This window comes from Helianthus annuus, chromosome 8, assembly GCF_002127325.2.
Source record: "Helianthus annuus cultivar XRQ/B chromosome 8, HanXRQr2.0-SUNRISE, whole genome shotgun sequence".
In the NCBI taxonomy this organism is placed as follows: Eukaryota; Viridiplantae; Streptophyta; class Magnoliopsida; order Asterales; family Asteraceae; genus Helianthus; species Helianthus annuus.
In genome coordinates this window covers 135,080,752-135,092,967 of record NC_035440.2, presented here as the reverse complement: position 1 = coordinate 135,092,967, position 12,216 = coordinate 135,080,752, and the positions used below count along the sequence as shown (strand labels likewise).

The window sequence follows — 12,216 nt, the reverse complement described above, 5'->3', positions numbered from 1 at the left end:
CTTCAGGGGAGGAGAACGGGGTGAGTGCAGGCCCTCGTTCAACGAGAGCGCCATACGTTGAATTTTCCCCGTTTTTACAAAAAGAATTTGTTGTATACTTTCTCGGAGAATTCGCAAAACTCTATTTCCATAACAAACTGAACAATGCACACCGTGGCAATGTTTGCGTTTCCCGCCGCATTGCGCGCGCACCTATCGATTATTAAACAAAACCGGTTATCGGCGAATAATAGCTAAATCGTTAACTTAAACCAAACCAAAAACAGATGAAATCGAACCAAAATCAACTAAAAACTGAATTAACCAAACCGGTTATCAATTTTTTTGTACTATCGTTTAACCAAAATTAGCTGAATCATTCATATTTTCATATATTTCTAGCTTTTATACATCCATTCATATATTTCATATTTTATATATTCATACTTATATTTCATGTATTTATACTTCAATTTCATATAATTCTAAACAAAAGTCTTAGCTCAAGTTTGCTTTTTGCTATTAACTGAAATTAAATGAACCAAACCAAGAAACGTCAATCTAACATCGAAGTGATTAACCAAAAACCGATTGGTTAATTAAATAGACTAACTGATGACTTTAGTTTCAGATTCAGTTGAGGATAATAACCAAACTGATCGAACCATGCACAACATAATAAAATGAATTACCTGATTACTTCTCTTTTGATTTATATCTATCACAGTAATCTTACAATAAATCTTATATGAATAAAAAAACTAAAAAAACGAGTATCGCAATATGATATGTCGCTCCCGCCGCGTAAGATGGCATATAATGCTAGTGTAATATAAAATAAAAAAGAGTTGGTTTTAGACTTTTAGTAACGGACGTGCATATGAACACATTCGAACCGCATTGATTGTGGATGTCATTCTCTGACGATGATCACAAGACACGTGGGTTCCGTTCACAATTCGTTTCCAATCATATGATCAAATCCGGTTGCATTTTTCTTCATATTCTTGATTCAATTTCTCTCTTTCTTCTTTCTGATTACTTTATTACTTGTTTCCCATAACCATAATCGCCACACCCACAAGAAATTTTGTCCATATTTTAAGGTCTCTAACCCCGATCAAGCGAAAACCCAATTGGTTTCCATCTGTTTCTCGTCAAGATCCGTAATATTTCAACCCCTTTCATGTGTAGTGTGTGATTTGATGTTGATTTTGTATATGTGATTGCTATGTATGTTTATCAATTTCCCTATTTGCACATTTTATCATATGATGTTAGAGACGTCTACCAAGTGTTTGATCAAATGACTCAGTGGTGGACCAGGTTTATTTTGAATACGGTCAAAGTTATGATACTTTTGGTTGTTTGTTTTAAGGCTATATGAGCTTAAGAAGTACTATTGTTATCGTAGGGTCATGCTATAGGAACCCCAATAGTCATCATGTCAATCCATTAGTTATACAATATACACAGCCGTGTAACATTTCTAAACATACGGGTGTGTAGCGCGCCATACAACCTCTTATGCTGGCGTATATGGTTACGTACATGACCTATACGGGCGCATAGAGTGCTGTACAATGCCCTATACAGACATATACTGTACCATACAACGCCTTATACAGGCGTATATGGTTGGTTACATATATACCCTATACGTGCATATAGAGTAACATACAGTGCCTATACAGGTGTATATGGTTGGTTACATACATACCCTATACGTGCATATAGAGTAACATACAGTGCGCTAAACAGGCGTATATGGTTGGTTACATACATGCCCTATACAGGCATATAAAGTTACATACAAATAATGCCCTATACACGTGTATATGCACACACCTAAATGTCTGTGTAACATCAAATCAATAGGTTGCTGATTAGTAGTAACATATGTGGTGACGGTGTGCGTATAGTCTCTCCTTTGTCAATAACGTTATGAAAATTGCCAACTATTTCTATTCTGAATGTCCCATGAAAATTGCAAGATTTGCTTTACTTGCCAACTTTTTGTATATTCTTTTTATCATGATGCCAAGATTTGCTGTTTAAACGATCCTTAGAATCTATCGGTTACTGTAGCGTTATTTTGATTTTTGTCAACAAAATTTTCAGGCTAATCATGGCAACTAAAGCGAAGCAAGGTGATAATAAAACTAGAAGATCTTTTTCCGTATTCTTAATATTCGGCTTGTGCTGTTTCTTCTACCTCTTGGGCGCATGGCAAAGAAGCGGTTTCGGGAAAGGAGACACGATAGCTCACGAAATAACAAAAAACGCTGATTGTAGCGTCGTATCAAATCTAAACATCGAGACCCACCATGGTGTTGGCGTGAAGAACTCAAACGATCTACGATCCGAAACTAAGGTTGTTCCACCATGCCACGATCGGTTCATCGATCACACACCTTGTCACGATGATAACGAGAAGCTACACTGTCTTATTCCAGCCCCGAAAGGCTACGTTACTCCGTTTCCGTGGCCCCAAAGCCGTGATTATGTGCCGTTTGCTAATGCAGCTTATCAAAACTTGACGGTTGAAAAGGCGGAAAATTGGATACAATTTGAAGGAAATGTTTTTAGGTTTCCCGATAGAGTGAAACAGTTTCCTCATGGGGTTGATGCGTATATTGATCAAATAGCATTGGTTATTCCAATCGGCAATGGGGTTGTTCGAACTGCTCTCGACACTGGGTGCGGGGTAAGTTAACCTATTTTACGTAGTGGTGGCAGTTTTGACCCGTTTATATATAAATGGGTCGATTTTTGTTGTGTTTTATCTTGAACGGGTCAACAGGTTGAAAGTCATGCAAAGTCTGTTTTTCATGCATACAATCTTCTGAAGATTTTTTGTTTAAATATTTAAAGTAATTTTTAATAATGTTGTTTTTGTAACCATCATTAATCCATTAATTAAATATAAAAACTATAAAAAAGAACAAAGTGTGTTTGTGGGTCAACCTGAACCTGTTTTGACCCGCTACCCATTCCACCTGACCCGCTCATCTTGCCACCTCTAATTTCGCGTTTGATTTTTTATTGCGAAAATGCTATACGGTGTGTTTTTTTAATCTTATTGGTTTTCTATTGTTTTATTTCATGGTTTCACATAGGCTGCAAGTTTGGGTGCGTACCTATTCAAGAAAAACGTTATTACCATGTCATTTTCACCAAAAGACTCACACGAACCACAAATTCGGTTCGCACTAGAAAGAGGCGTTCCCGCATTTGTCGGTGATCTCGACACTATAAAGCTTCCATTTCCGTCAAGATCCTTCGACATGGCTCATTGTTCTCAATGCTCGATCCCATGGACCCAAAATGGTATGAACATATAACAAAATTTCTTAAATCACATATATTCTAAAAATACTTATTTTATGTAATAATTTAATGAGCATCTGAGCAGATGGAAAGTATATGATAGAAATTGATCGAGTTTTGAGACCCGGGGGCTATTGGGTGCTTTCGGGGCCGCCTATTAACTGGAAGGCGAAATATAAAACATGGCAACATTCGAAAGAAGAACTCGAAGATGAACAAAAGAAAATTGAGGAAATTGCTAAACTTCTTTGTTGGGAGAAGAAACACGAGAAAGGTGACATGATGATATGGAGGAAAAGAGTAAATACAGATTATTGTCGAGAAAGAGAATCGCGTGTTACCATTTGTCAACCGTCAAGTGCCGATGATATATGGTATATAATATGTTTCTTATTTCCCACTTGCCTACTAGTCTTTCGACTCGTAATAGTTTGCATTAACTGTTGCCTCAAGCAGGTTGAGTAACAAGTCAAATGGGTTCGGGTCAAAATTTTAAATTTTTGTTATGGAAATTGTAAATTAAAAATAGAGTAAAATGCCATTTCGTCCCTAGGGTTTGACCACTTTTGCGACTTTCGTCCAAAGGTTTGTTTTTCCGCATGGTGATCCAAAAGGTTTAAAATCTTGCCATTTTCATATGACTCGTTAACACCATCCATTTTTAAGTCAGGGGTATTTTCGTCCTTTTACTTATTTGTTAATGTTTATAAGAAAAGTCATAACTAGAAAGTCACGTAGGTGTATCTTTATTTCTTAATAGTGTTTTTCATTTTAATAAAAAAAATCTAATAAGACGGAAATACCCCTCATTTAACGGATAAAAATGGATGGAGTTAACCAGTCAGATGAAATTGGCAAGCTTTTAAACCTTTTGGATCCAGATAATTAAAAACAAACCTTTGGACGAAAGTCGCAAAAGTGACCAAACCTTAGGGATAAAATGGCATTTTACTCTTAATTCTTAAAAATATGATTTGGCCAATGCTCAAGACATCTTTTAAGCTACTTTCATGTTTTACTTGTTTAACTAGTTAGAGATAATACATGACATAAATCAATCCATTCATCCGTGAACGGGTCAAACCGACCACCTCTAGTTTACATGAACACTTAAAAAGCACCTCCTTTTTTTTTTATAAAACGTACACGTTGGCATGCAGGTACAAAGAAATGGAGGCATGTGTTACCCCGTACCCCAAAACAAGCAACAGAGACGAGGTTGCCGGTGGTGAATTAAAACCGTTCCCACAAAGACTTAACGATGTTCCTCCAAGAATTTCAAGTGGTTCCATACATGGAATCTCTTCCGAGTCATTTGAAGACGACAACAAGTTATGGGTTAAACATGTGAATGCTTACAAGAGGGTGAACAAGATTATTGGTATAGGGCGTTATCGTAATATCATGGATATGAATGCCGGTCTTGGAAGTTTTGCGGCTGCACTTGAATCCCCGAAATCTTGGGTAATGAATGTGATGCCGACGATAGCCGGTAAAGACACTCTTGGTGTCGTTTATGAGCGAGGCTTGATTGGAATGTATCATGATTGGTAAATCTTTAAATCTTTGCATTTAAAACGTCAAAGAGTAAATTGTCATTTTCGTCCTTGAGGTTTGGCCACTTTGCGACTTTTATCCAAAGGTTTGTTTTTCCGCATCTGGGGTCCTTGTGGTTTTAAAATCTTGCCAATTTTGCCCATGAGGTTTAACAATTTATTGTGACTTTCGTCCCCCGAGGTTTGGTCCTCAGGAACGAATATGACAAGATTTTGAAACCACAAGGACCCAGATGCGAAAAACAAACCTTTAGATGAAAGTCGCAAAAATGACCAAACCTCAGGGACGAAAATGAAAATTTACTCAAATGTTAATTTCCGGTAATAAGGATTTGGTTGAAACGGGCCAATTCGTTTGGGTTGACTCGGAATCATTTAAGTTTACAAAAAAAAAAAAAAAAAAAAAAACAAAGTCACTACAGCAATCATCTAAATCTTTGGATAAAATGTTGTAAGCATTAAAAATAGACTTTGGGTGACTTGCAAGCCGTTTGACCAATTGACCATTCAACCCATTTCCATTTTAGCTATTTTTTTAATTTGATCCGTTTGAGATGAAAACAACCCGGACCAACCCGTTTGACCCATTCAACGCTGCTAGTTTGTTTGTGAATCTAGAAAAGTGGTCCGTTTTTTTTTAAATCTTTTTGTAATGTTCAGGTGTGAAGCCTTCTCCACGTATCCTAGGTCATATGATCTTATTCACGCTAACGGTCTTTTCAGCTTGTACAAAGACAAGTAAGTTGCTTTTTCGTATGTTTTTAGTTAGTTGTACTTATAATTAATCTGTTGGAGTTCCTTTTTATTTTATATTTTTTAAACATAAGACATACATGCAGGTGTAGTTATGAGGACATCCTTTTAGAGATGGATAGGATTTTAAGACCTGAAGGTACTGTTATAATCCGCGACCACGAGATTGAACTGATAAAAGTGAAAAAAATAGTTTCCGGAATGAGGTGGAACACAAAAATGGTGGATCATGAAGACGGTCCTCTTCTTCCAGAAAAGATACTGTTTGTAGTCAAACAATATTGGGTTGCTGCAGGCGAAAACAGTTCACCGTCTTCAAGATGATTGTGACTTGATTCTTTTTCGAATTTTTTGTTGTTTGGTTTAAATAGTGTTTGAAGTAGGTTTGTTAGATTAGTATAATTGGTATAACATCTGTTTGTGTAAGTTTCTCAGTTTGGCTTGGTGCACAATGTAAACAATAGTTTTGATATCAATGTTATAATTACAGTTACTTGAGCCATACTCCATTTGATTTTCAATCATGCATATTTATAATGTTTTTATTATTTCTTTAAGTGTTGGTTTTTTTGAAAGGGTTTGGCTAAATGTACTCCCTATGCACTTCAATACGGGTGAATACAATTTTCTAGATATGGAAAGTACAGAAAATGTGAATACAATTTTCTAGATTGAAAGTACAGAAAATAAAATGCTGAGCGTTATAGTTGGTCACCAATAAGAGAAAAGTTTGAGTAATTAAAAAATTTAAAAAAGAAACTCACACTAACCAAAGTTGACAACCAGGTTGGTGGTTGCAACCCAAACTAATATCCCTAATAATTTAATTAATCAAATAACTTATAATATTTAAACTTTAAAAAAACTAAATACACAGTATTTCTTAAAAAAATTTTGTGAAGATCCCGATATAAGTTTTTTTTAAAAACCGAGTTCGATCAAAGACATATTTTTAGGTTGGGATGGGTGGTGAATGTGTAGGGTTGGGTTGTGTAAGTGGAAGAAAGAGACATTAATTTTTTAATAAAAGGTTAGATTGGGTTGGGTCACCAATGGACATAGTCTTAATGGATACCCAGTTCGCATCGTTTTCTTGTTATCTTAAACCTCACGGAAACAAACAAATCTGTAAGAAGTTTTCTCAAGCACAATCAACAAAAGAGACTGTTAAAATAGATATATGTTATCATTTACAGTTTAATATAAGTGTTAAACATGTTCTAATATATTTGTTCATTTATGTTATGTTGTATATGAGAAATGGACCTGCTAGAAGAGGAATGGGCTTGCTAGAAGCTGTTGTGGGCTTATTTGATGATATGGGCTTGTTGTTGTACATTAGTGCGCTAGTTGTTGATATGGGCTTGTTGTTGACTAGAAGATTGTTATAACAACTAACAAGTTGTTGTTATAACAGTATCCGGGTTACTCGGGTTTGGGTAATACACATGGGTCTCTATATAAGAGAAAACCCTAAGCATTATTAGATATTTTGATCTGTTCTCTCTCATTTCTCTCTCTAAAAAGGTGCTTAGGGTTTCAAGTAGTTTATCACTAATTCTTCTTATTTTTAGTGATTTTGTTATGAGATCTAGTTAGTGTCTGATGATTATTGTGTTGATATGATTATTGTGTTGATAATCATCTGTAGTGAGAGCTGAGAGTTGTTGATCGTTGTATTGTTTGAGTCTTTCTTGTTTGTTGTAATCTTCAGATCTTTTGGGTATAATAACATTTTGGTTTGGGTCTTGTCGATTATCATCTTGATATCATTGTTTTGACATGGTAGCAGAGCTCTTCTGGTGAGCTCTTGGGTTTATTCGTTCTGCTATGTTTCTCTGAAGTTAGATCGTTGCAGATCTGACTTGATATGTTAGATTAGGTATAGATCTGAGTGAGTCCTGGTGGATCAGTGATTCGCCGACTTCAGATCTAGGGTTTGAGGAATCATATTGTACCATATGTGGTGAATCCCATTCGGTACAAAATTGTTACCTTTTTCGACCGTCAACCTAATACACAACATATAAAGAACCAAGGTTTGAACTTTCAAAATCAAGCTTTGATTGGGACACTCCAGCGTTTGAAATGTACGAGACACACCTACGATCGTACTCGAAGCCGAAAGCTTCATACAAAGTTTCAAGAACTTAGAATTCTTGATTAAGCAATCTCGTGCAAAAGAACAGACCACTTGTACTAAAGAGGTAATAATAGAAGTGGTAAAACCTCAAGAGCCAACGAAAGAGGAACCACTTAAAGAAAACTCAACACATGAAGAAGAAAAACCCGAACCAAGCCATTCGGAAGGTAAGCCCTTAAAGGTAAATTTTGAAGAGGAACAAAAAGACCTCCAAGAAATACACATCCTACAACCTTCTTTTGAAAATCATACTTTGGTTCCATCTCATGCTAAGTTTTTAAAAGAGTTAACCACTAATCCTAATATCAAAGAAATAGCAAGTATTAAATTAATTAAAGGTTAGAGCTCACTAATACAAGATGAACAAATTGGATTAAACATAAAACCAGTAACATGTTTTATTCAGAACATCTATATTAGTAACGTATCAATAGATAAAGATCTTTGTGTTAACATAATGACTAGCTACATATTCGAAAGGTTAGGTATTGGTGATTTTCTTTCAATCAAAATTCCTATCCTCTTGGCTAACCAAAAATTAAACATGTTACGGGAGTGGTTGAAGACGTTCTCATTCAAACAAACCAAATGATTGTACCAACCGACTTCGTCATCCTAGATGATGCTCCACTCGTGTTGGAGCAACCTTTCATTAAAACCCATCAAGCTTTGCTCAAACAAAAACATCAAGATCTTCCCACTAAACTTGGTGTCGACAAACGAAATTTTAATATAAATAAATCAATGAAATATCCATTCGGCAATGACGACCCCTTGTTGGAAGATGAAGTTGAGCCACCCAATATGGAGGAACAAAATGACCAATTCGTTGAAGAAGAAGCCGCTACCAACCAAATCGTTTCGGCTATCGACCACAATGACGAACCAAAGACTAAGCCATCTATTTAAGATCCACCTTCTTTAGAACTCAAAGAACTTCCAAAAGGCTTAGAATACTCATTCTTAGACAATAAAGGTAAACTTCCCGTCATCATTTCCTCGTACCTCATTTCTCAAAAAAAAAAAGAAAAATTACTTAATCTACTTAAAAACATAAAACAACATTTACATGGAAATCAATGGACATCAAAGGAATAAGTCCTTCCATGTGTACACACAAACTTTTAACGGAAGACGACTACAAAGCAGTAATCCAACCACAAAGAAGGGTTAATTCTAACGTCCAAGAAGTAGTCAAAAAGGAAGTCATCAAACTCTTACTCGTCGGACTTATCTACCATTTCCGATAGTCCATGGGTAAGTCATGTCCAAGTCGTACCAAAAAAGGTGGAATGACGGTTGTAACCAATGAAAAAAATGAGCTCATACCAACAAGAACCGTCACCGGATGGAGAGTTTGCATCGACTATAGGAGACTCAATGAAGCCACAAGAAAAGACCATTTTCTCATACCCTTCATTGATCAAATGTTAGAGCGATTATCCGATCACAAATTCTATTGTTTTCTAGATGGATTCTCGGGGTACTTCCAAATTCCTATCGCACAGAGGACTAAGAGAAAAACACCTTCACTTGTCCTTACGAAACCTTTGCATATCGATGCACGTCATTTGGTCTATGCAACACACCTGCAACATTCCAACGATGCATGGTAGCCATTTTTCATGATATGATAGAAAGAATCATGGAAGTTTTCATGGATGATTTCTCTATCTTCGATGATTCATTTGACCAATGCATCGATAACCTTGAACGAATGTTATCTAGATGTGAAGAGACTAACCTCACCCTTAACTGGGAGAAGTACCATTTCATGGTCACGGAAGGAATAGTACTCGGTTATAGAATCTCCAATGCTGGAATGGAAGTCGATCACGCAAAAATCGATACTATTTCCCGACTACCTCCTCCATCATTCGTTCGAGTCATTCAAAGTTTCCTAGGACATGCCGGATTCTATAGGGGATTTATCAAAGACTTTTCTAAAATCTCTCGACCTCTAACTAAGCTACTTGAAAAAGATGCCCCATTCAACTTTGACAAAGATTGTACAACAACATTTCTTGCTCTTAAAGATATGCGATTATGCTCGTCAAAGCACCAATCATGATTGCATCCGACTTGAAGCTACCATTTGAAATCATGTGCGATGCAAGCGATTTTGCAGTTGGAGCAGTCTTGGGACAAAGAAAAGAAAAACATTTCACTAGGAAAGTTTTAGTTATAAGAGCATGTTTTTTGTTTATGTGTTTCTATTCTTTTGATACAATAATATTCTAGCCTTAGGTTTTTTTCGATTGCTATGACGAGTACGGGTACCTTAAAGAAGTGAAATGATATCAACCAAATTTCCGCCGCGAAGCGCGAAGTTCTCTACTAGTTTAAAACACATTTTGTTAAATAATAATCGTGAAAATAACGAAATAATAAAAAACTTGAATAATTGCATTAATAATCTCTTAATATTAAAAGAGCTTTGTAATTATCAAAGACAACCCCTAAGGTATATAATGACCTAATTATCCTTACACTTAACTGCAAAAAAGTAACATAGTTAGTGCCAGGGGCCAAAACAGTTATAAAATGCAACCTCGGGGTCTGATATGTCAAAAGATTTTTTTTGGGCTAAAAGGGTTAAACCAGTTAAACCAAAGAGGCCAAAATAATAATTTTTTTCTCGTAAGGCTTGGTGGTGTGATATAAAGCCCATAGGGGCTTTATCACTATACATCAGCGTCACGTAGGCTTCATGTTACGTAGGGGGCTTTTTAACTTGCATGATTACAGGGCCCCTATCAGGATCACCTAATTATTTGTTTTTTTGTTTTGTATTTTTTTTAATTTATATACCATTTTTATTTTAAACAAATAAAAAAGATAATTTCGATAAAATAAATAAAAGATTACAAGCTACTTAAAAATAAAAACTACAAAGTTACTTAAAAAACACAACAAACTTAAAAATAAAAATAAAAACCTACTAAAACTACATATATTTTGCTCAGATTTTTCTTTACGAGCCTCTAAAATGACTCGGTCCGCCTCCAGTTGGTGGGAAAAGTCTTTCTCAAGAAACTTCGTATCTTTCTCGATTTGGTTCTCCAATTTAAGTTCATGTTCCTTTTCCTCGATCTAGAGAAGCCGAGTGAGTCTATCGTCGAACTCGTCCAACCTTGATGGGCCATCCGATGGCGTTGAAGAGAAGGTGTCTCGTGCTCGTGTTGCTACCTTGCTTCTATCTCTACAGTTTGGTCGTGGCAGCTCTTGCAGTTCCTCGAAATGCAATTAATCAAACTCGTCGTTTAAGTTAATAGTAGTACGAGCATCGGACTCGGATGGTTTGTCACAGCCCCCGATCCCTAGTTCCCGGGAACGGGCGGCCGCGAGCCAGTTTCGGTGGTATCACGTTTATTTATCCAATTTGGCAGCGGAAATTTTCATCGGGACCATAGTTAGAAATATTTAATCAGAGTAAACCACCATGTTTTATAACATTAAACATATGGGTAAAACCCAAGTTTTCAATACACACATTTCATAGGAATAAATCCTATTTATTTAATAAAAACATCCATTTTATTCTTAGGTAACTTTATTGCCACTTTTCCAAGCCTCCAGTGCTGTCCAGCTGGCTTCTATTTGGCTTTCACATTTTCTTACCTGAAACGCGTTTTAAAAACATTTTTGTCAGTGGGAAATACTGGTGAGTGAATCCCAGTTTAATCAGGTTTAAATAAAATTCACAGTGAACAGTATTGAGGGCGCATCCCGCAATTACATTTGTTTCCAAGTTATATCAATTATCACCCGTCGGTACTGTCAGACCTGACTTGTGGAAATGTTACTCCTTAACCAGGTTGTAACAAATTTTGTATACAAAACCCCAACATACCCACGATAATTGTATTCTTACAAATACTCAATAACTGTCATTCGCATGGAAAGGTATTTAAGGTTTTGTAAAAACAGTTTGCAAAAAGGAGATTACTCACATTGCTGTCTTAGGTTATTCTTTAGGGTTTCCTGGTGAATATCTATAATTTACACAAATGCACGTGTGTTAGTATAATAACCCAATTTAACATTAGTAATACCCTCCCCGAGACGGCATTCCAACGACTACGTCGGGCAGAACCACGACAGCCGTTACGGAACCCTAGATCAATCGGGCAGAGTATCTAATACGTCTCCAGGGGTTATAATACTTACATCGTAGCAGAACCTCGCTATTTTAGGGGGTATAATGCTCGGGTATAATAATGCCACTACAGAATTTTTAGAAAGAAAGAAAGAAATGAGCGAGACGGACTGAAGGCCGATGGCCTCTATTTATAGGGCTGAAATCGCGTCTTCACGCGGCCCGCGTTAAGTAAGGCTAACCCTTACGCGGCCCGCGTCAACCTCCGGTCAACGTATAGCTTGGTCCGGTCATCTACTAGGTTCGACACGATGTTGACACGTGTCAGCTCAGGGTCGTGCCATAATTCAGGACAC

General features: G+C 36.5%; 1 protein-coding gene across 3 annotated transcripts; it reads left to right on the top strand.

Moving 5' to 3' along the window:
• The first annotated feature begins 838 nt into the window (after positions 1 to 838).
• Positions 839 to 6,120, top strand: LOC110873703 (probable methyltransferase PMT2). Of its 3 annotated transcripts, none has more exons than XM_022122702.2 (7): positions 839 to 965; positions 2,101 to 2,686; positions 3,099 to 3,309; positions 3,395 to 3,683; positions 4,470 to 4,859; positions 5,526 to 5,603; positions 5,705 to 6,120. In XM_022122702.2, the coding sequence occupies exons 2-7, from the start codon at positions 2,108 to 2,110 to the stop codon at positions 5,940 to 5,942; spliced, it is 1,785 nt and encodes a 594-aa protein (XP_021978394.1). In that variant the 5' UTR covers positions 839 to 965; positions 2,101 to 2,107; the 3' UTR covers positions 5,943 to 6,120. The 3 variants fall into 3 exon arrangements, with proteins under 3 accessions (XP_021978394.1, XP_021978393.1, XP_021978395.1); XM_022122701.2 differs by having other exon boundaries at positions 846 to 1,145; XM_022122703.2 differs by having other exon boundaries at positions 903 to 920.
• Positions 6,121 to 12,216: the final 6,096 nt, after the last annotated feature.

What these genes read in the sequence shown, in the direction of transcription:
- LOC110873703 (XM_022122702.2), top strand. Translation starts at nt 2,108, where the DNA reads ATGGCAACTAAAGCGAAGCAAGGTGATAATAAAACTAGAAGATCTTTT. An exon ending in GATCCCATGGACCCAAAATG is followed by an intron (nt 3,310 to 3,394) that starts GTATGAACATAT and finishes GCATCTGAGCAG; the next exon opens with ATGGAAAGTATATGATAGAA. An exon ending in TCAAGTGCCGATGATATATG is followed by an intron (nt 3,684 to 4,469) that starts GTATATAATATG and finishes GTTGGCATGCAG; the next exon opens with GTACAAAGAAATGGAGGCAT.